A 20,489-nucleotide genomic window follows, 5' to 3' on the forward strand; every position below is an offset into this window, starting at 1 on the left:
ATTCATATAATTTTCCAGTGTGATTAAACATTCTTTTACAACATTATTCCTAATGCTTATGTAGGATTCCAGTGCCTTATGATTTGGACTGTTAGTTGGTTTTTAGTCTTTCCCTTTTATAAACAACACAACTGTGAATATCCATTTAGCTAAATAAAGAATTATTTTGATAGTAGAAATGGTGATAAGATACCATAGTGCCACAGGAATTTTTTGGTTACCAAGAACAAATTTTATACTTTCAGATGTCATGAAAATATTTGATGACTTTAGTTTCCCTTACTCTTTTAAGGCAAAATGGACATATCAAGTTTTTGACCAAAGGAGATAATAATGCAGTTGATGATCGAGGCCTCTATAAACAAGGACAACATTGGCTAGAGAAAAAAGATGTTGTGGGGAGAGCCAGGGGGTAAGTATAGAGGGGAGCATCCTGAGCCTCTCAAATATGGTCTCATCATATACAGTTGAATATAGTGATTTGGTCCTGGTTTCATCTTTCTGTCCTTTGAAAGTTGTGCTTCTTAAAATGCATCTAAATCTTTTGATATACTACTCCAGAGGGGAGGAACTAGTGTACAATAAATGAATAGAATGTTGGTGATGAGATGGTGAATTGGATGTGACAATTTAAAAAATTCATTTGTTTATTCAGTTTACTCGAGCACCTTCCATGTGCTCTAATGTCTCTGCTATGCTAGGCTCTGGGGATCCAAAGTAGTATGGTTCCTGCTTCATAAAACTTATATTTCTTAAGAATTTACAGGCCGGGCATGGTGGCTCATGCCTGTAGTCCTAGAACTCTGGGAGGCCGAGGCGGGAGGATGGCTTGAGCCCGGAGTTTGAGACCAGCCTGAGCAAGAGCGAGACCCCGTCTCTACTAAAAATAGAAAAAATTAGCCAGGCATGGTATTGCACACCTGTAGTCCCAGCTACTCAGGAGGCTGAGGCAGGAGGATCCTTTGAGCCCAGGAGTTTAAGGTTGCTGTGAACTAGGCTGATGCCATGGCACTCTAGCCCAGGTAACAGAGTGAGACTCTGTCTCAAAAAAAAAAAAAGAATTTACTGATGCGGGGCACTGTGCCTCAGGCTATAATCCCAATACTTAGGGAGGCCAAAGAGGAAAGATCATTTGAAGCCAGGAGTTTGAGACCAGCCTGGGCAACTTAGTGAGACCCTATCTCTACAAAAAAAATTTTTTTAATTATCTGGGCATGGTGGCTTGTGCCTATAGTGTCCTACCTATTTGGAAGGCGAGGCAGAAGGATCACCTGAGCCCAGGAATTTGAGGCTTCAGTGAGCTATGATGATGCCACTGCACTCCAGCCTGGGTGACAGAGTGAGACTCTGCCTCTTAACAACAACAACAGCAACAACAACAAATAATTTACTGAATCAGCAATTTAAAGTGTTCACCTAAATTAATTTTATCATGTTAATATATTCCATACAATTTTATTTCTGGTCTTGAAATTGATGAGGTCAAATGAAATTAAAAAGTTATATTAAGCCTGTTTGTTTCAGATTTTATCAGGAGAACAGATCAGTGGAGGACAGGAATTGTAAGTTACTGGTACTAAGGAAATATGGGATTGTTGCTACCTTAATGTTAGTAATAGTATTAACAATAACTCGCATTTATTAGGACTTACTGTGTAGCAGATACTTATTGCAGGTGCTTTACAAATATTACCTCATTTTAACCTCAGAACAACCCTAATATTCCCATTCTACAGATGAGGAAACACAGAGGAGTTATTTACCTAATATCACGCTGATGAGAAGTGGCTGGCTGGCTCTGTAGCCTACCCTCTTAACCGTCACACCAATATTACTGGCATAAGATTTCTGCAGTGGGTAGATGCTGGTTCCCACTATTTGGATGCCACACGGCACACTTGCCACTGTCAGAACCTCTACTCCTTTTGACCGAGGACACAGACTGTGTGGATAGAGAGTGATCACACCAGTGAGCAGGCCTGAGAAACACTGTTCCTATAGAGAAAGACACGCGGGTTGCTAAGTGGAAGCTGCCCCAGTTAATAGCATGAGAGATGCTCAGTTTGGGACCAAAGAGATCAGATGAGAATAAGCACCGTTGTGTTTGTCCCCTGCAGAGCTGTTTTTTGTATATGCCTTCACTTCAGAGGAACTTGGTTTCCTATGATGGAGCTAAAAATACTTTCATAATCCCAATTAGGTCATCAGTGCTTCTGAGAAAATACGGTCTCTATATATCCCTCAGTTCCCAAGATGCTGCTAATGTGATTATTCAGACTCATCAACCTCTTTGAGTCTTTTTGTTTTTCCTCTAATTGTAAATATACAGGTTCATGCAGAAACGTAAGAAAATATCAGTCATCAAAAAGCAAAGTCACTTCTCATCCCTTTCTTCTCCATCTCTGTAAATATTTACTGTTAACTTTTTGGTTTGTGTTTTAGCCTTTATGTATAGAGATAAAGATGCAGATGTTAATACATGCATCGTTATACATACATAAACACTTTTTTTTTTTTTTTTTTTTGAGACAGAGTCTCACTCTGTTGCCCAGGCTAGAGTGAGTGCCGTGGCGTCAGCCTAGCTTACAGCAACCTCAAACTCCTGAGCTCAAGCGATCCTCCTGTCTCAGCCTCCCGAGTAGCTGGGACTACAGGCATGCACCACCATGCCCGGCTAATTTTTTCTATATATATTTTTAGCTGTCCGTATAATTTCTTTCTATTTTTAGTAGAGATGGGGTCTCGCTCTTGCTCAGGCTGGTCTCGAACTCTTGAGCTCAAACGATCCGCCCACCTCGGCCTCCCAGAGTGCTAGGATTACAGGCGTGAGCCACCGCGCCCGGCCCATAAACACATTTTGTGTATGGAAGGAGAATGCTCACACTATTTTATAACCTTTTTTTCCCCCAAAATTACTAGTATATTTACAAATCAATAGATTTTGTCTTATATCATCATTTTCATAGCTGTATGCTATTCGACTATATGGATAGACCATGCTTTTATTCAGTCAGTCTCCTGTTGTTAGATACTCTGTTTCCAGCTTTTTTACTGTGAACAATGTTATGATAGATATCCTTGTTACATATATCTCAGTGCTTCTGCTCAATCATTCTTCACCGTAAATTCCTAGAAGTGGAATTACTGAGTGAAACATTCATATTTTAAGACTTCTGACAAATTTTCCATACTGTTGTTGTTGTTGTTGTTGTTTTTTTAAGACAGAGTCTCACTCTCTTGCCTGGGCTAGAGTGCCATGGCATCAGCCTAGCTCACAGCAACCTCAAACTCCTGTGCTCAAGCGATCCTCCTGCCTCAGCCTCCCGGGTAGCTGGGACTACAGGCGTGTGCCACCATGCCCAACTAATTTTTTTCTAATTTTAGTTGTCCTGCTCATTTTTTCTATTTTTAGTTGTTTGGCTAATTTCGTTCTCTTTTTAGTAGAGACGGGGTCTTGCTCTTGCTCAGTCTGGTCTCAAACTCCTGAGCTCAAGCAATCCTCCCAGAGTGCTAGGCTAGGATTACAGGTGTGAGCCACTGCACCCAGCCCATACTGTTTTATTTATACTTCCACCAGTATAACAGTATCCCTTTGTCTGGGTCTTGATTCTAAAGTGTTTATTACAGCTCTGCCTGCTCATTCTGGCCCTTTGGTCGCATAAAAGATGCATCATCCTATGAAAGATTAGAGTAGCTAAGTTGTCTTTCTGAAGAATTTTTGAAAAATCCCAAACTATATACAATACCATTTTTAAAATCTCAGCATTGAAAATATAGACCTTTTTCTGGTTTTTCATAAAAAAATGTAATAGTATAGAACTCTCTGAATTAAGTAACTTTCCATGAAGTATAAAAAACCATCTGGGACATGAACAGCAGGAGCACAGAATCTTCACTGTACAAATTCACTTTGCATTGATTTTACCACCACTTACCTTGACACATAATGGAACATATCACCTTCTTTTGTGGAAATTGTATTTATAAAACACTAAGCTGATATTTCAACGTCGGGTTTTACCCAAACTTTGAGAACAGAGCTTTGCTGCAGGCAAATCTGTGAATGTCGTACAAATATCTTTATGCGTTTTTATATTTTGTTTTGGGGTTTTTTGAACAGCTGCACACTAAAAAATTTTACACTGAGGCCTAAGGCTCTAAATTAAAATAATTTTTAAAAATTTTAATGGAGATATAATTTACATATTTTGGATTGCAAAATTCACCATATTAAAGTGTGCAATTCAGTGGGTTTTAGTACATTGACAAGGTTTCACAACCACCCCTCTAATTCCAGAACACTTCTATCACCCCAAAAATAGAAGTCTATACTCATTAGCAGTCACTCCCCTTCCCCTACTTCCTGTAGCCCCTGCCAACCACTAATCTACTTTCTGTCTGTATGGATGTGCCTATTCTGGACTTTTCATATAAACAGTCATAACAAGGCCGGGCGCGGTGGCTCACGCCTGTAATCCTAGCTCTCTGGGAGGCCGAGGTGGGCGGATCGTTTGAGCTCAGGAGTTCGAGACCAGCCTGAGCAAGAGCGAGACCCCATCTCTACTAAAAATAGAAAGAAATTATATGGACAGCTAAAAATATATATAGAAAAAATTAGCCGGGCATGGTGGTGCATGCCTGTAGTCCCAGCTACTCGGGAGGCTGAGACAGGAGGATCGCTTGAGCCCAGGAGTTTGAGGTTGCTGTGAGCTAGGCTGACGCCACGGCACTCACTCTAGCCCGGGCAACAAAGTGAGACTCTGTCTCAAAAACAAAAACAAAAACAAAAAAAACAGTCATAACAATATGTGGCCTTTTGTGTCTGGCTTCTTTCACCTAGCATAATGTTTTCAAGATTTTATTCATGTAGTACCACGTAATAAAAAGAATTTTAGAAAATGAAACTAACACTGAACCAATTAAGGATTTAATAGGGGTGATTTTTTTCTAAATTCAGGAAGTTGAAAAGCTCAAGAGGACCTATTCGTCAAAGAAGATTAGAGAACAGCAGGAGAAAAGGACAAAAGACTGGGAGAAGATTAGGGAGTAGAAATGTTGACAATAGAAAGAAGAATAAAAATACAAGGAAGGAGCAGAGAATTGGACTTTCTGTTGACTGAAATTGGTTTTGTAGATAACACTTTGAAATGGCTTTTTTTGTTTGTTTATTTTTTTTGAGACAGGGTCTTGCTCTCTCACCCAGGCTGAAGTGCAATGGCGTCATCATAGCTCACTGCAGCCTTGAACTTCTGAGCCCAAGTGATCCTCCCACCCTGTCCTCCAAGTAGCTGGGACTACAGGCATGCGCCACGATGTCTGGCTAACTTTTCTATTTTTTGTTGGAGACAGGGTCTCGCTTTGTTGCCCAGGCTGGTCTTGAGCTCCTGGCCTCAAGAGATCCTACCACCTTGGCCTCCGAATATGCTGGGATTACAGGCATAAGCCACTGCATCTGACCACATATTATCTTTTTAAATTGGCTACTGGGTCCAAACTTCCTGGATATAGACCCCTTTTGACATTTGATATAATGTCCTGAGGTCTCTTAATTTTTGTGGCATCTTTTCTTTACTGTTTTTGGCCTTTTGCTTAATGATCTCTGTTCATTTTCTCACAAAACATTATCAGATAGTTCTGACGCTACTTCCTCAGCAGCACCTTTGATCCCACGAATTCCCAAGGAAATGTATTTAACCATAGCAAATGTATTTTACCTTCTAGGTATTAACTTGGTAAAGGTTGGTATTGTAGTTGGTTTTGTGGGTGGTATTTATTTTATTTACTTTAAATCCCATTCTGCTTATTAGCAACTCTGCTTTAGCATATGAATTTATCTGAGCAGAATAGGAAAAAAGTGCAACTGATTTGAATTTAAGATGACTGATGATAGCAGCATTATGCGCTTGATTATCAACTCTTTGCTGTCACTGTCCATGGAGGGAAGCAGTAGCACAGATAATTAAATCTTTTGTTTCGACTGTCATATGCTGGCAACCTTATGTCTTGCTTATATTACTCCTAAAGATCAAGTTGCTTTCATTTCACTTATAGTGAGTGGGCAAGGAAAAGCCGACCTTAAGAACAGTGTTTCCATGGGTTACTCATGAGACTGAGTGGCTGCTGGGAGCCAAAGGTTGTGATTCTTTGGGCATAGATGTTACATGGAGGTAACAAAGTCCCTACAGGTGAGAACGCTGGTTATTGATCATCAGATCAGAATTAGCAGCTTGTTTTTTTTTTTTTGTTTGTTTGTTTTGTTTTGTTTTTTGAGACAGAGTCTCGCTCTGTTGCCCGGGCTAGAGTGAGTGCCGTGGTGTCAGCCTAGCTCACAGCAACCTCAAACTCCTGGGCTCAAGCGATCCTACTGCCTCAGCCTCCCGAGTAGCTGGGACTACAGGCATGCGCCACCATACCCGGCTAATTTTTTCTATATATATATTTTAGTTGGCCAGATAATTTCTTTCTATTTTTAGTAGAGATGGGGTCTCGCTCTTGCTCAGGCTGAGCAGCTTGTTGTTTTAAAAGAAATCACAGATGCTTTTCTAGCTCTTAATCTGCATTTTACTGTGAGGCATTTGCCTTTATGTTCTTAAATAGCAGACTTACCTTCACTGAAAGTGATAGCTTTTATGAAAGTGTTAAAAATGAGACAAAAGAAACGTTATTGCATTAAAAAAGAAAAAATATGTGTATTAAAAATATGGAAAACCTCTATCCACTCTTCTTAGAGCTTAGCAGTGCTATTCCGTAATGACTGTTACTTTTCAGCTCTTGGAGGTCCCAGGGGTTGAGACTAAAGCATGGGCCCCAAGAGGGGATATTATTTGCCACCAAACACCTGTTCCATGCATCTCACACTAGAACTGTGCTTTAGTGTGTAGGAACATCACTTGGGCCCCACCTTTCAGAGATTCCCTGACTGAGTAAATCTTGGGAAATATAAGAATCTGCAATTTTAACAAGCCATCTAAGTTATTCTAACAGAGAAGGTCTAGGCTTTAAGAAATCCAGTGTATGGAATGGGAGTTAGGAGATAGGGTGGCAGAGACAGGTTGGGGTAATGCTTGCCAGAAGGGAGAGGGGCAGGAAGGGATGAGGACAGGAGACAGGAAGTAAGGGGAGTTCTTGAAAGGAAGTGAAATGTACCAAAGACAAAATATGTGTTCTTCAGGTTTGCCTAAGGTTTTGACGGGTGGAGGTGTTATGTGGGAGGTGATTTCTGTTTGTGCTGCCTTTGGCCTGGAGCAAAGGTTGTGGGTGCCTTGAATAAAAGTATCTGGCCTATTTTAAAGTGTGCAAAGGGCAGCCTCCACTTCAGCCCAACCTCCCTTCTCTACGACAGGCTCTAGCTTAGAACATTTATCACCCAGTCCGCTCTGGAGTCCAGCAGAAGAGGAGAAAAAGAAGAAAGTTGTATATTTGCTAACCACCTCTCCCTGGCACATCGATGGTACCCTGCTAATTTTCTCTTTCTACCTGATTTCTTATGACGTCGAGGCGTCTTTTATATGGAGGCAAAAAATTGAAGCCCTGGTAGAAAATGAGATTTCCCCAAGAGAGGGCAAAAAGAAGAGGCCTGGACATTCAAACATTCAGTCAGGCAGTACTTATTGCATGTCTGCTGTGTGCAAGGCACCATGTTGGCCTTGAGGATATGGGGGGATCAAGATTGGCATCGTTGTTGCCCTTATAAAGCTTACAGTGTGATAAGGGAGATGAACAGTATACAACTAGTTTTACAACTAATTATTCAATTAGAATTATGATAGTTATGATAAAGACCTCAAAGTATATCAGGTGCTATAGGATTATTTAAAAGGTGGTATTGCCTTGCTTGAGGGGACAAACTTTAGGGGCAAAAGGAAGGAAAGCTAGTGGAAAAAAGGTGTAGCAGCCAAAGAGATAGACGAAGAAACAGATTTGTGGTACGTTACAGAAACCAAGGTTGGAGGGATTTCGAGAGCAAGTTTGTGGTCATCAAAGCTAAATGCTGCAGAGATGTAAAGGAAGATGAGGGCTGAGACTGGTTTGCTGTATATGGTGATTAAAACTGTTCTAGAAAAGTTTCAGGATTAAGAGGGCTAAACCCAGATTACAGGTAGTTAAAAAATTAGAGGGTGGTGAAATCCGAAGTATGATAGAGCTCTTCTGCTCACTTTTTGGCCACTTAGCATGAAGTACCTTGTAATGTTCTGGTTGTAGTTGCCTTGGCTCCCCAACTAGATTGACACCTCCCTGAAGGTTACGATGACAAACCTAGCCCCTAGCACTGTATCGGCATGTAGCATTAGAGTCACAGCTAGAGATCTAAGACCTTGGATCTGGTGCTGGTTCTGCCTCCCAGAAGCCATGTACCTTGGGTGTGATCATCTGTTTCCTCATCTCTAAAATGGTGATATTCCTAACTTCCCTATCATACAGGCTGTTGAAAGGATCAAATAGGGCAATATATGGAAATGGGCTTTGTGAAATGAAAATTAGTATTCTATGGAAGATACTGATAATGTTCAGTGAATGATAATACTTAGGAATTTTTGTGATCAGTTTTTTGTTTGTTTGTTTGTTTTAGATTTGTTCCTTATATTGGAATTGTGACAATCCTCATGAATGACTATCCTAAATTTAAGGTAAGAGCCTGTACTATATGTTTTCATTAAAAATGTGATATTTTGCTTAATTTTGGAAGCTACTAAATGGCTTACAGTTAAAAGTTGAAAGAATAATTGGATGGTTTAGTAACTTATTATGGTCTAAAAGGCCAGTTTATTAATTAACTCTGAGGACTTGTGAACTTTTAAAAGCTTTCCTGACTGTGGTTCTGTGTTTATTTTCTAGTATGCAGTACTCTTTTTGCTGGGTTTATTTGTGTTGGTCCATCGTGAGTAAGAAGTCTACCTTGATGTTCCTGGGAAGACGCTGTACTTTTTGTTACTGAACGTTTGGAGTAGATACTGGTCTGTGATTGGCGGAATGGAGAACACACTCGTTGGCACTTCTTGGTAGCTCTGGTTCGCATTAGTTTCTGTTTCCAAGCCAGAATATGTGTGGGCGGGTGCATGTGCACCATGGAGTGCACTCAAGGGGACTTTTCAATCACAGGATTTCATAGTTGTCATTGTCACACTTTCGCATTTTTGTACATCAGTGAATTTTTTATATTAAAAGGTTGAGCCAAAGCCCCCAGTGTTTGTATTTTGAAGCCAAGCTTCACTTCTAAAGTGCCTACAGAGTTCTGTAAATGAAAATGCAGCTCTGCACGAGTTTGAAACCGTCATACCTCCTTATAATGGGAATGGCATATACTGAGGTGGTCATAAGTCTTTTCAAAATTTTAAATAAAAGACTTTGCACATTGAACCCCATATCCCTGAATTGTGTTTGTCGGGAAAGCTTCTGAAATTTGCCTTTCTTGCCTGGTTCTTAGTACCCCCTTGAGGGGATATAAAGGCTTTGGTGTGAACAGTTCTTCAGCTAAGAAGGTTGCCCTAATATTAACAACTGGTTTTTTTGTTTGTTTGTTTTGTTTTGTGAAGCAAAAGTAGCCATTGACATTCATAGGAAATCTCTTAGTCATAAAATTGATTCTTCACTAGGGCGGGACTCAAATGTGTGTAAACTCAGCTGGTGTTGCTGAGAGGCTCAGAAAATCTCACTTAGCTGTAGAAACTCATAACCCATTCTACACCTGAGACATTGTCAGCCCTTTCTACACAATGGCAGTGTGTGCTAGCAATTGGAGGAGGCACGATGAAGGTGCTGGCAGGCATTCTACTTGTCTTTATTTAAACTCTAATTTGCCTGAACCTGTTTTCTCAAGTGCTGGGCTTTGCTTTTCTCTAATGCAGACTTAAGGCAGGCAGAGTTTAACATAATGAATACAAAGCCCAGTTCTGTGTTTTCTTTTTTATAATACTGAGACAGGGAAATAGGGAGTATGGGGTAAGCCAGTGTGTTTTGAGCACAAAATACTCTTAGTTCTATCCTGTTCTTTTCTTGTATTAAATGTGAAATCTCAAAGTAAACAAGTTTTCTATGTTGGGCTACATGAACCATTTCTACTATTTGTTCAACTAAGCTGGAAATCAGTCTGTGCTGCAATGCTAAGGGAATGAGAATAGGGACAATTAACCTTCTGAAGCCCTCCCCGACAGAGAATAGTGCTTCTCAAATCCATTAACTAGGCTTTAGCCTTCACACTTCAGATAAAGGCTCTTAATGGTCTCAACAGAGTATGAACCTTGGCAAATCACTGCTAACAAAAGCTTTTTTGAACCTGTCTGTGAGGCTTATGTAGTACTTACGTTTTCTTTTTTTGTTTTGTTGTTTTTGTTTTATGAGACAGGGTCTCTGTTGCCCAGGCTAGAGTGCAGTGACTTCATCACAGCTCATAGCAAACTCCTGGGTTCAAGCAATCCTCTTGCTTCAGCCTCCTCAATAGCTGGGACTACAGACGTGCGCCGACACACCTGCGTTATGTTTTTTTTGGTAGTGAAGGGGTCTTGCTATGTTGCTCAGGCTGGTCTCAAACTCTTGGCCTCATGGAATTTTTCTGCCTCAGTCTCCCAAAATGCTGCGATTACAGGTTGTGGGCCACCACACCTAACCTATGTTTTCTTACGAGCCAAGGAAAGGCTGAAAAATAGCCCCATGTGTGAAATGGTAGAAAAATTACTATTACTCCATTTTTTTTTTCCTCCTAATCACCTGTGGAGGATGGGGTCAACTGCTCAGCCTAATGAGTGCACTGGTTCTGTTTTTGTACCAATCTTTCCAGGACTGCTCTGGAGGAAAGCAGTGTGCTTTGCTGGGTGCGGTTGAGATCCCAGGGTTCTCTTTGATCCTAGTTTGCCTGAGTGTAAAACATCCTTGTATTAATACTTGTATCTCCATCTATCCAGATTTCTCTTCCTTATACACCTGTTAGGAGGAAAACATTAATACGTTCCTCACTTGCATATTTTCATACCCATTTGTGTAAGAGTACTTTTCCTCCTTTGCTGGGCACTCTAGTTGAAAGCAACAGCTACATTTCTCTGAGAAAGTAATCAAAGCATTTAACAACATTTGAATCACTCCATTAGCCAAAAATATTAGGTCATTAAATATGACATGTCTGATCTCAAGTCAAAAGGGTAGTTTATTATATCTCAAACAAGAAGCAGTACAATTAACAAAAGTGTGCGCCTAAACTATTGACACAGTTTTGCCATCTTAACGGTGGCTTGTTTATGCCAACAGCAAGGAAGCCCAGAGAGCGAGTGGCAATGAAATTGCAAAAGGTGTTTTCCACAGCTTGTTGAGAGTTGAATATTTTTCCTTGCAAGAAGTGATCCAAAGCCTGGAAGAAGTGGTGGTCAGTGGTGCAAGGTCTGGTGAATACAGTGGATGACAGAGCATTTCCAAGTCCAGCTGCTGTAGTTTGAGCAGCGTTGTTTGTGTGGCTTGTGGTCGAGCATTGTCTTGCAGGAGGATTGGCCTGTTATCTATTGACTTAATCACAAGCATCCTCGTCATTGCATCCAATTGGTTACAGTAGTCATCTGCTGTAATTGATTGACCAGATTTCATGAAGCTGTAGTGGATAATATCAGCAGTAGACCACCAAACAGACACCATTCACTTTTTTTGATGAATATTTGGTTTTGGATTGTGTTTCGGCACTTCATCTTTATCCAACCATTGTGCCGAATGCTTGCAATTGTCAAAAAGAATCCATTTTTCATCACACGTAACAGTGGTATAGAAATGGTTTGCCTTTATGTCGTGACAGCAAAGAAAGACAAGCTTCGAGATGATCTCTCTTCTATCCAGCGTCTTTACCTTGCCGATTTGTTTTAAAATGGTCTAACATTGTTGGAATAGTGACATCAAACCTTGCTGCTAATTCACGCATAAATTGAGGTGGATTCGCTTCCCCTACAGCTTTCAGCTCATCATCATCCACCTTGGTCTCAGGTCACCCACATGGCTCACTTTCAAGATTAAAATCACCAGAATGGAACTTCTCAAACCATCCATGTACTATGTGTTCATCAGCCACATCCTTCCCAAATACTTGTCGATATTTTGAGCTGCCTGTGCTGCATTGCTTCCATGACAGAACTCATATTTGAAAATAACACTAATTTTTTGCTTATCCACGGTTTCACAAAAATTGCTCTATAAAAATGTGAAAGATAATCACAAGCCAAAATGTGCATTTGAAAGGCTGAGGAGGTACCTTCACAATGAACATAAAACAAGAAGTGTCAAAGTGAAATGTCAAAGATATCAATTGTCAAACTTAGTACTTAAGGAAATAGGACATTTCATACTTAATAACCCAATGCAAAGATTATTGTGGGGAGGGGTATGATGTTCCCAGTTTTTTATATTGTCCAGGTTAGTGCTAAATGTGAGACTAAAACCAGGGATATTTTTAAATTAAATATAATGTATCTTCAAATGCATAAGAAATGCCAGAGAGGTTTAATTTGGTAACTGAATGTAATTACAAGCCCTTTGAGATTTGCAGGCCTAGTGGGAAGCTGGGAGGACTCAGCCATTGTGAGTGAAGGGAATTGGAGTGTGAGAATCGATAAAACTTGAAATGAGAATTTGATAATGGGATTATCTCTTGGCTATTACTCATCCAATCTCATAACCCCAACTAATGAATGTCTTCATATTATTTCCAAATGCCTGTCCTCAGCTCTAGTCCCATGTCTCTCTGTTCCGACTGGACACTTCTACTTCACTGTCCCATCTTTAAACTTAAGCTCATTAGTGATTCCTGCAAACTTCCCCTCTAAATTTCTATGCAGGAGTATAAACCTAGAGTTTTCATTTTCCTACCAGTTCCTAGTCACTAAGCCCTACATTGACCCCTGTCAGTCCGTTCTCGTTGCCATCACCTGAATCCAGAAATGTTCATTCAGTGGCTCCCTGTTGCTTGTGTACCAGTCTGTGGCTATTTTAGATAGTTACCGCCTGTTAATCAGTGTTCGTGTGCTTTTTGCTTTCAGAAGTGCTTGTTTGGACCATAAATTTTGTGTTCACCCTACCTGTTACCTAGTGTGACGTTCAGACTTTGAATTCATCTAACATTAAGCATCTTTATGCTATACTCCTGGGTGTTTTCTCTTACATTCTCTCCTGCTCTCGTTTCTGCTTGTCTGAGTCTCACTGTCTTCACAGGTGGTTGTTCTACGGTCACTCAGCATTTGCAGCCCTATAGTGTTTACGTTTGTGGATATGGCCTCCAGGTCTCCAGATTGTAAACTCTTATAGTGTAGGGGCCCCACTTTACGGACATTGTACTCTGTTTCCCCAGTAGCAGCATGTATTATTGTTCAATCATCATGCACTGGAACCAGAGGCAGTAACTTAGGTTAGCATTGTTACTGAGCTATTATTCTAGGGCAGAGCATATGAATCATTAAAGTGATTTGTGTTTTCCTGTTATTTAGTAAATGCATTTTCTTGGTCTTGCCAAATTTGAATCTGAAAAATTTCCCTCTGCATAGTTGCAGTTACTTATTTTTTGTTTCTCTTAGAGACAGAGACCACCATGACCAGCTTTTTTTTTTTTTTTTTTTTTTTCCAATTTTTTGTAGCAATTAGGTCATGCTAGGTTGCCCAGGCTAGTCTCAAACTCTCAAGCTATCCTCCTGCCTTGGCTTCCCAAAGTGCTGGGATTATAGGCATGAGCCTCTGCGCCCAGCCCTCCATGGTTCCATTTAAACAACATATACCAGCCAGGTACGGTGGCTCACTGTAGGCCTGTAATCCTAGCATTCTGGGAGGCCAAAGCAGGAGGATCGCTTGAGGTCAGGAGTTCGAGAATAGCCTGAGCAACAGTGAGACCCTGTCTCTACTAAAAATAGAAAAATTAGCCGGGCATGGTGGCACATGCCTGTAGTCCCAGCTACTTGGGAGGCTGAGGCAGGAGGATCGCTTGAGCCCAAGAGTTTGAAGTGGTTGCTGTGAGCTAGGCTGATGCCGCGACACTCTAGCCTGGGCAACAAAGCGAGACTCTGTCTCAGAAAAATAAAAAATAAACAACATATACCCTTTCCAGATTTTAAAATGTTAATCCTGCTTTCTTCTTTTTTGTGTGTATCCTTAGACTCTTGCTGTGTCTTCTTTCTTACTGGGAGAAGTATTGGCATTTGTTACTTTTCTTAGGGAGTCACAGGCTTCTCAGAGAGCCAGGGCTTGGAATAACGTCTCTGTTATCCTGCCTGCATTTCTTGGTATTTGCATAAATGTTTTACCAAGTCCAACAGACCCCAGAACATGGTGTGGGGGCTGTTTCAGCATCTGAGGGCATCCTCCCTATGACATTTACCACTGTTAAGCTTCACAGATGATCTGTCTGATTCTAGCTGGTTAAATGGGTTATCTACCTTCCTCAAGATGCTCTTTCAGTTGGGACGGCCTGTTCAGGCTACTTTATGGCCAGGTATATCTTTTTTTTTTTTTTTTTGTTGAGACAGAGTCTCACTTTGTTGCCCAGGCTAGAGTGAGTGCCGTGGCGTCAGCTTAGCTCACAGCAACCTCAGACTCCTCCGCTTAAGCGATCCTACTGCCTCAGCCTCCCGAGTAGCTGGGACTACAGGCATGCGCCACTATGCCCGGCTAAGCCAGGTATATCTATCACTACCCTCCTTTGCTAGAATTGTAAGTAATACTAGGTAGGCTTTTAGAAGTAAAACAACACATGACCCTTCTCTCACGACCGTGGTGAGTCTGGATGTAGAAAGAGTCCTATGTAACCAAGAAGTATATAAACCAGAATGTGCAGGGCTTACAGAAAAACGATGAAGGCGTTGCCCTCTGTGTATCACTGTAGGCCCTCAGGACTCTTCCAGCCTTACCCTTACCAGACAGCACATTACTGTACTCCAGACACTGGCCCCACTGTGTAGACATTCTTCCTTCAGTTATGCTGGTCACTCTGCCTGGAGCGCCTGGTCACTTCTCTACCTACTTAAAGTTTTCTCATTCATTTAGCAGACATATATTGAGCATCTATTGTATGCCAGATCTGAGGCTAGGCCCTGGGGATATAAAGATATATAAGGCAAGGTCCCTCCCACTCTGCCAGGAACTCAGTGCCTCAACAAAGGGCAACATGTGTACACAAATTTTTCCACATAGGATCCTAAGTGCAATGAGAGAGAGATGCACAGGAAGCCCCAAAGAGGGATGGTTCTTATTCTTGATTCTGTTTTCAAGTGTGCGTAGTGCTTCCTGCTCGGTACTGTTCTGTGCTTTGTTCATACTCCTCTCTAACGTTGCCTTTTGTGTGCTGCTGTCCCCCACCAGAGGCCAGCGCCTTGAAGGCATTAAAACAAGTTCAGCTTCTGATTCATCCTTGTATGTCCCCTAGTCCCTATCGCACTGCTTTGCATATTTTGGATTTATTTGTACCTTGCCTTGTTCCATAAAGATACATCTAGCACTGTGTGATAAAATATAAAATAATTGAAGAATTCAGAATTGAAATAAATGTGGGAGAAGAAAACTATGAAATCAGAGGTGAGGTTAGTACCTACAAGACATATCAAAAGAGTCTGTAGTCTACTGGAAAAGATGCATAGCTTTGGCTCTCAGCTCCTTAGCTGCTAATGCAAAGAGGGAAATAGTCATTTCTATGCTTTATGGAATGGGCATAAAATGGAATTTAAAAAAACAAACTTGTAATGGTATCTGAGGACCAAGAAATTTCTCAGACCTCACTGTGTGACATTGTACAATAATCCTTGTACTAATTAGCCTAATGATTTTCGTAGAGCTATTTCAGAGAATGTTCCTCAGTCTAGATCCAGTTTGGTAACTTCTGCAAAAAGCCATTTCACAAAAGACCCACTAGCTATCTTATCATAATCAGCCAGGAATCTTTAACTTTCCTGTAGAACAAGGTTCCTTAATTTTTTAAAACTCATGTCTTCTTTTAAGAAACATAAAAATCTCATAACTCCTCTTCATTCCAATAAACACCCCCTCCTACTCCAGTATATAATATCTAATCTCTTATCCTCATCAGTCAAAAGTATTTCATCTTGCTCCTTTTTTTTTGGCAGGGGTCTGGGGGAACAGAGTCTTACCCTGTCGTCCTGGCTAGAGTACAGTAGTGTCATCACAGTTTACTGCAACCTCAAACTCCTGGGCTCAGGCAATCCTCCTCCCTCAGTCTCCCAAGCAGCTGGGACTACAGGTGCATGCCACCATGCCCGGCTAATTTTTGTATTTTTTGTAGAGACAGGGTCTCTCTATGTTGCCAAGCCTGGTCTTTGAACTCCTGGCCTCAAGTGATCCTCCTGCCTCAGCTTCCCAAAGTTCTGGGATTATAAGTGTGAGCCACTGTGCCCAGCCTACTTTTTCTTATGTTTGTCATATAAAAACAATAGTTACTCCTTTCCCACATACAGTTATATTACTGTATCAAATATGACTTTCCAACTGCATGTTATCCTTGTTCTGCCAATCTTAGGAGTTTCTGAAATGCCACCTACTCTCAATTAAGAATAATTTCTCAGGTATTGTTACTTTAATTGGCCTATTTAGGTTGGTAAACTGTATACCAGCTTGAATTCAAGGAGTCTAGTTAGAAGGATTTATACTAGGACTCAATGTCAGGCAAATAAGTAAATCAGGTAGCATCAAGCTTGAATCAAAGCTCTAAGCCTGACAACTTATTTAAGCCCCCCAAAAGAGAATACTGTATAGAATTCTTTTCTTGGAATTGGTCAAGAGCTGAGGTAGATGTGCTGGTATTTTAGTTTATCAAACAACTTACTATGTAATAGGCATTTTGCCAGGGCCAGGCACTGTTGTATCAACACCATGGTGGTTATCCAGGGAACTTTTTCTCCTCCTCTAATGAGCTTCAGATTTAAAGCAGGCTTTGCTTTTCCCAGGATCCAGCTAATAATGAGTATTTAGGATGTGCCAGGTGCTCTGCTAGGTGTTTTAGCAAACTTTTACTTTCTCTCATTTAATAAACCTCAAAATGACCTCCATTATACAAAAGAGAGAAACGAGGAGAAGTGAAGGGATTTGCCCAGCCATGGTCTTCTGGTCCATGCCCGGCAGAGCCAGGCTTGAAGTCTTGCTCCTACCGTGCCACAGTACTGGGTGTCATAACCCCGTCCTTCTACACAGCCTAATGAGATTCTTTTCATTTGCGATAATCGCAAAGCCCTTGGGAATCCTTTACAGCCTCCAGTTTTTCCTCTGGCTTTTCCCAGATTAGTAAATCTCCTAGAAATAGTGAGATTCTCTGGCCAATTTCCAAGCATTTAAACCTCTTTAGAGTTTAAAGAGTATTTATCTCAGTTATGGAAATGTCCCCTGAAATATGTGAATGCTATACCCCAATAACTAAGAGTGCTGGGCCTCAGGCTTCTCGCCGCTGTAGGCTTTCACCGCTTCCCGAGCGCCGGCACCATTCAGCTGAGCAGCAGCCTTTAGCTTTCTCAGCCGCCGCTGTAGTCGCCGTCACATTCTCATTAGATGTAGGTATTTTCTCTTTTTAGAAGATCGCCTTTAAGAAAACATTTTGTATTTTGGCAATTTCAGTTTCCAAAAGATTTCCTTCACGAGGTTAATGTTCAGATTTTATAACTAATCCCTGTATGCTCCCTCTGACGTCTCGAAATTGTATCCCTGATTCTCCCTTCTTGCTCCCTTGAGAGATTCTGCTCTTTTCCTGATTCTACAGCCCTTCTCCTCTCTAAAACTGAAGAGCAGGACCTGAGATATTCCAGGATGTTTCTCTTTTTCTCTCTTGCCCATTTAGGTTGAGACTGTGCTGAAAGGTTTGCCAGGATAGAGATTTTACACTATCCTGCTGTGAGCAGCTCTAGATTGGTTGTCATTTCTTTTCACTAGACTCATTTATGTCTAATTTTAATTTCTGCTTTTCTCTTGCTCTGTTGTCCTGTGTATTTTCATGTGTTTTAACCCTCTGGTTTTCTCCATTTGTTTAGTTTCTCTGCAACTAACTTGCTTTGTACTCGAGTTAACTCATCTATGAAATGTGCATAATACCAGTCTTTACTACATCAAAACAGTGTTGAGGAGCAAAGGATCATGCCTGTAAGCACATTTGGAAAACAACAACAACAAAGATTCAGTTGTGAAGAGGCATTATAATCGATTTCAATTTGATGAAAATACAGCAAAGACATTAATATATATGTCCTTTATTCAAGCAATTTTGGATTAAAAAACATGGTGCAGTTGCAATGTTTTCTTGGTGTTGGTTATGCTAGGATTTGCTGTGTATCTTTCATCCCTTTTGTCGCCTTTTGGACTGTTCCGTGAACCTTCCTTACATTTCTTGTGGTTATCTTTGAATGTTGTGGAGTCCTGGGAGGGTCCAGAGTGAGCTTGAAAGAGCTTTCCCTCACATCCCCCCATTCAATTCTTGTCTGCTTTCTTGTGTCCTGTCCTGTCAGCTTTTCCTCATCCGATAGAGGCCTTTGGACTTCCCTTGCCATCAGAGGGGACTTAGGGAACAGGCAGTCGGCAGTTAGGGTCCTCATGCTAAGCTCAGAGCCCAGCACTCCCTTGGGCAAGCCACCCTTTCTGCTGTGCATGTGACCGCCTGTGTCTGGAGCTGCTGCCCTGCTGCTTTCTCCAGGCTGCTCTGAGGCCCCCTTTCCCCTGTGCTAGGCTGACAAATCCAGTGGCCCCAAGGGCATCTGGGGCCATTCTCAGAGCTGTGTTTGGAGTTGTGAACCCAGGCTGTGTCAGAGGAAGCTTGGCTTAAGTATAAATTGATCTATCAGGGTAGAATCCAAGGTCCTACAGTCACCCGTGGAAGAGAGGTGAAACTCGGAATGCAATGCCCATCCCCCTTTCTCCTGAGATATCCAAACCCACCTTGGCTGTGAAATTTGGGATGGTAAAATGGGAGTGAATTTAGGGAGAGCTGTGTCTGCCTGTACAGATTAGGGGGCCTGATGCAATGGTCCCAGCAGACCTGAAGTCTGATTCTAGTAAGATATCTAGGCAAGTGACAACCTCTCTGAGCCTGTTTTCCACCTATAAAATGAGAAGAGAGAAACCTACTAAAAAGGTTCCTTCAAGCATTTAAGTGAGGCAGCACTCAATACCAGCTCCTGTGTGTTCACACGAATTTCTACATCCACGGAGCAGAGGAGATATCACTGGGGTGTGATGGATGCAGAGGAGAAGGAGGGGGTCGAAAAGGAATGATTATTGCGGGAAGGTGATGAGAGCTATATCTGTACACCATGGCTAAGCTGTGACAAGAAAACAGAGGTGTAAATGCCAGGGCGGGGGGTGAGAAGCAGGGAGGTTGGGAAAAAAGCCAGGGCCAGAAATGGAGTGTCCTGTCCTGTGTGTCATGCTCCTGGCAGCTGGGCATGAGCCGGCTTCTCATATGAGCTTCCCCTTCTAGGATGGTGGTCCACAGAGCTCGCAGGCCTTGCTGAGCTAGATACGTGCAAAGGAGCAGTAGCAGGTACCATTAGTGAGCTAGACAGGAGTAGCTTCTGTCACAGCGACCACACTCACTGTTCAGTGTTCCAGGGGGGGATGCAGAGTCCAGGGCTTGGTCTGCACCCGGCTCCTCCATCATTCACTCCTCTGTGTGCTCTCTCCAATGAGACGGTCAACGGTCAACGGTCAACGTCGTGGGAGCAGGGAATTATCTCTGCCCTCCTGTGTCTAGCACAGTGCTCTGGACGTTGATGTTCAGTAAACGTTTAAGCAAAAATCAATGTATTATTCTGGAGCACAGTGTCTTCCTCTGCTCATTAAGTGATGCCACTGATCCAAAAGTTCTTTCCAAGACAAGGCTAGACAGCTCCTTGGGAGGACAGAGTGCTGGGTGTGAAGAGGGTAGGTGCTATAGAACTGCTGCTTCCTGCCACAAAATAATTGTGCTAAAAATTTCATATTATTGGCCAGGCGCAGTGGCTCACGCCTGGAATCCTAGCACGCTGGGAGGCTGAGGGGGAGGATCGCTTGAGGTCAGGAGTTCAAGCCTGAGCAAGAGTGAGACCCCGTCTCTACTAAAAATAGAAAAAAATTGGCTGGGGTCATGGCAGGCCTGTAGTCCCAGCTACTCCCTAGGCTGAGGCAGGAGGATCACTTAAGCCCAGGAGTGTGAGATTGCAGTGAGCTACGATGACGCCATTGAACTCACCCGGTGCAACAGAGCCAGACTCTTGTATTAAAAAAAAAAAAAAATTTTTTTTTTTAATTTTTTTAATTGAAAGTCAGGTTCAACCAAGTCACACGGCTTGTGTATGGACTCCTGGTTCAGGGCTCTTTCCGCTCTCCTGACCCAGAGATCTGCTTCCTGCCCATAGGCCAGGTCTTCCAGCAGGGCGCCCACTCCCCGGAGGTGGCTCCTTGTCCCACCCGGTCTCACTCCACATTCCCATCCCGAACAGCCCCTGTGTGCCAGAACGTGTCCAGATTACCTGGTGTGTGCTGCTCCGTGAGGCGGAGAGCCAGGCGAACATGGT

At 42.0% G+C, this 20,489-nt stretch overlaps 1 protein-coding gene across 7 annotated transcripts in view; it reads left to right on the forward strand.

The window, feature by feature from the left end:
- Positions 1-8,978, forward strand: part of SEC11A (SEC11 homolog A, signal peptidase complex subunit) — a 35,861-nt gene extending 26,883 nt beyond the window's left edge. For 3 of the 7 annotated variants that reach the window (XM_069465686.1, XM_069465684.1, XM_069465680.1), the window contains 3 exons: positions 293-412; positions 8,570-8,627; positions 8,836-8,978. In XM_069465686.1, coding sequence (XP_069321787.1) covers positions 293-412; positions 8,570-8,627; positions 8,836-8,886 — 229 coding nt within the window. In that variant the 3' untranslated portion in view covers positions 8,887-8,978. Of the gene's footprint in view, positions 1-292; positions 413-1,524; positions 1,563-2,200; positions 2,265-8,569; positions 8,628-8,835 lie in introns of all 7 variants that reach the window. The other 4 variants (XM_069465681.1, XM_069465683.1, XM_069465685.1 and 1 more) reach the window with 4 other exon arrangements.
- Positions 8,979-20,489: the final 11,511 nt, after the last annotated feature.

Source organism: Eulemur rufifrons, chromosome 3 (genome assembly GCF_041146395.1).
Source record: "Eulemur rufifrons isolate Redbay chromosome 3, OSU_ERuf_1, whole genome shotgun sequence".
NCBI lineage: Eukaryota > Metazoa > Chordata > Mammalia > Primates > Lemuridae > Eulemur > Eulemur rufifrons.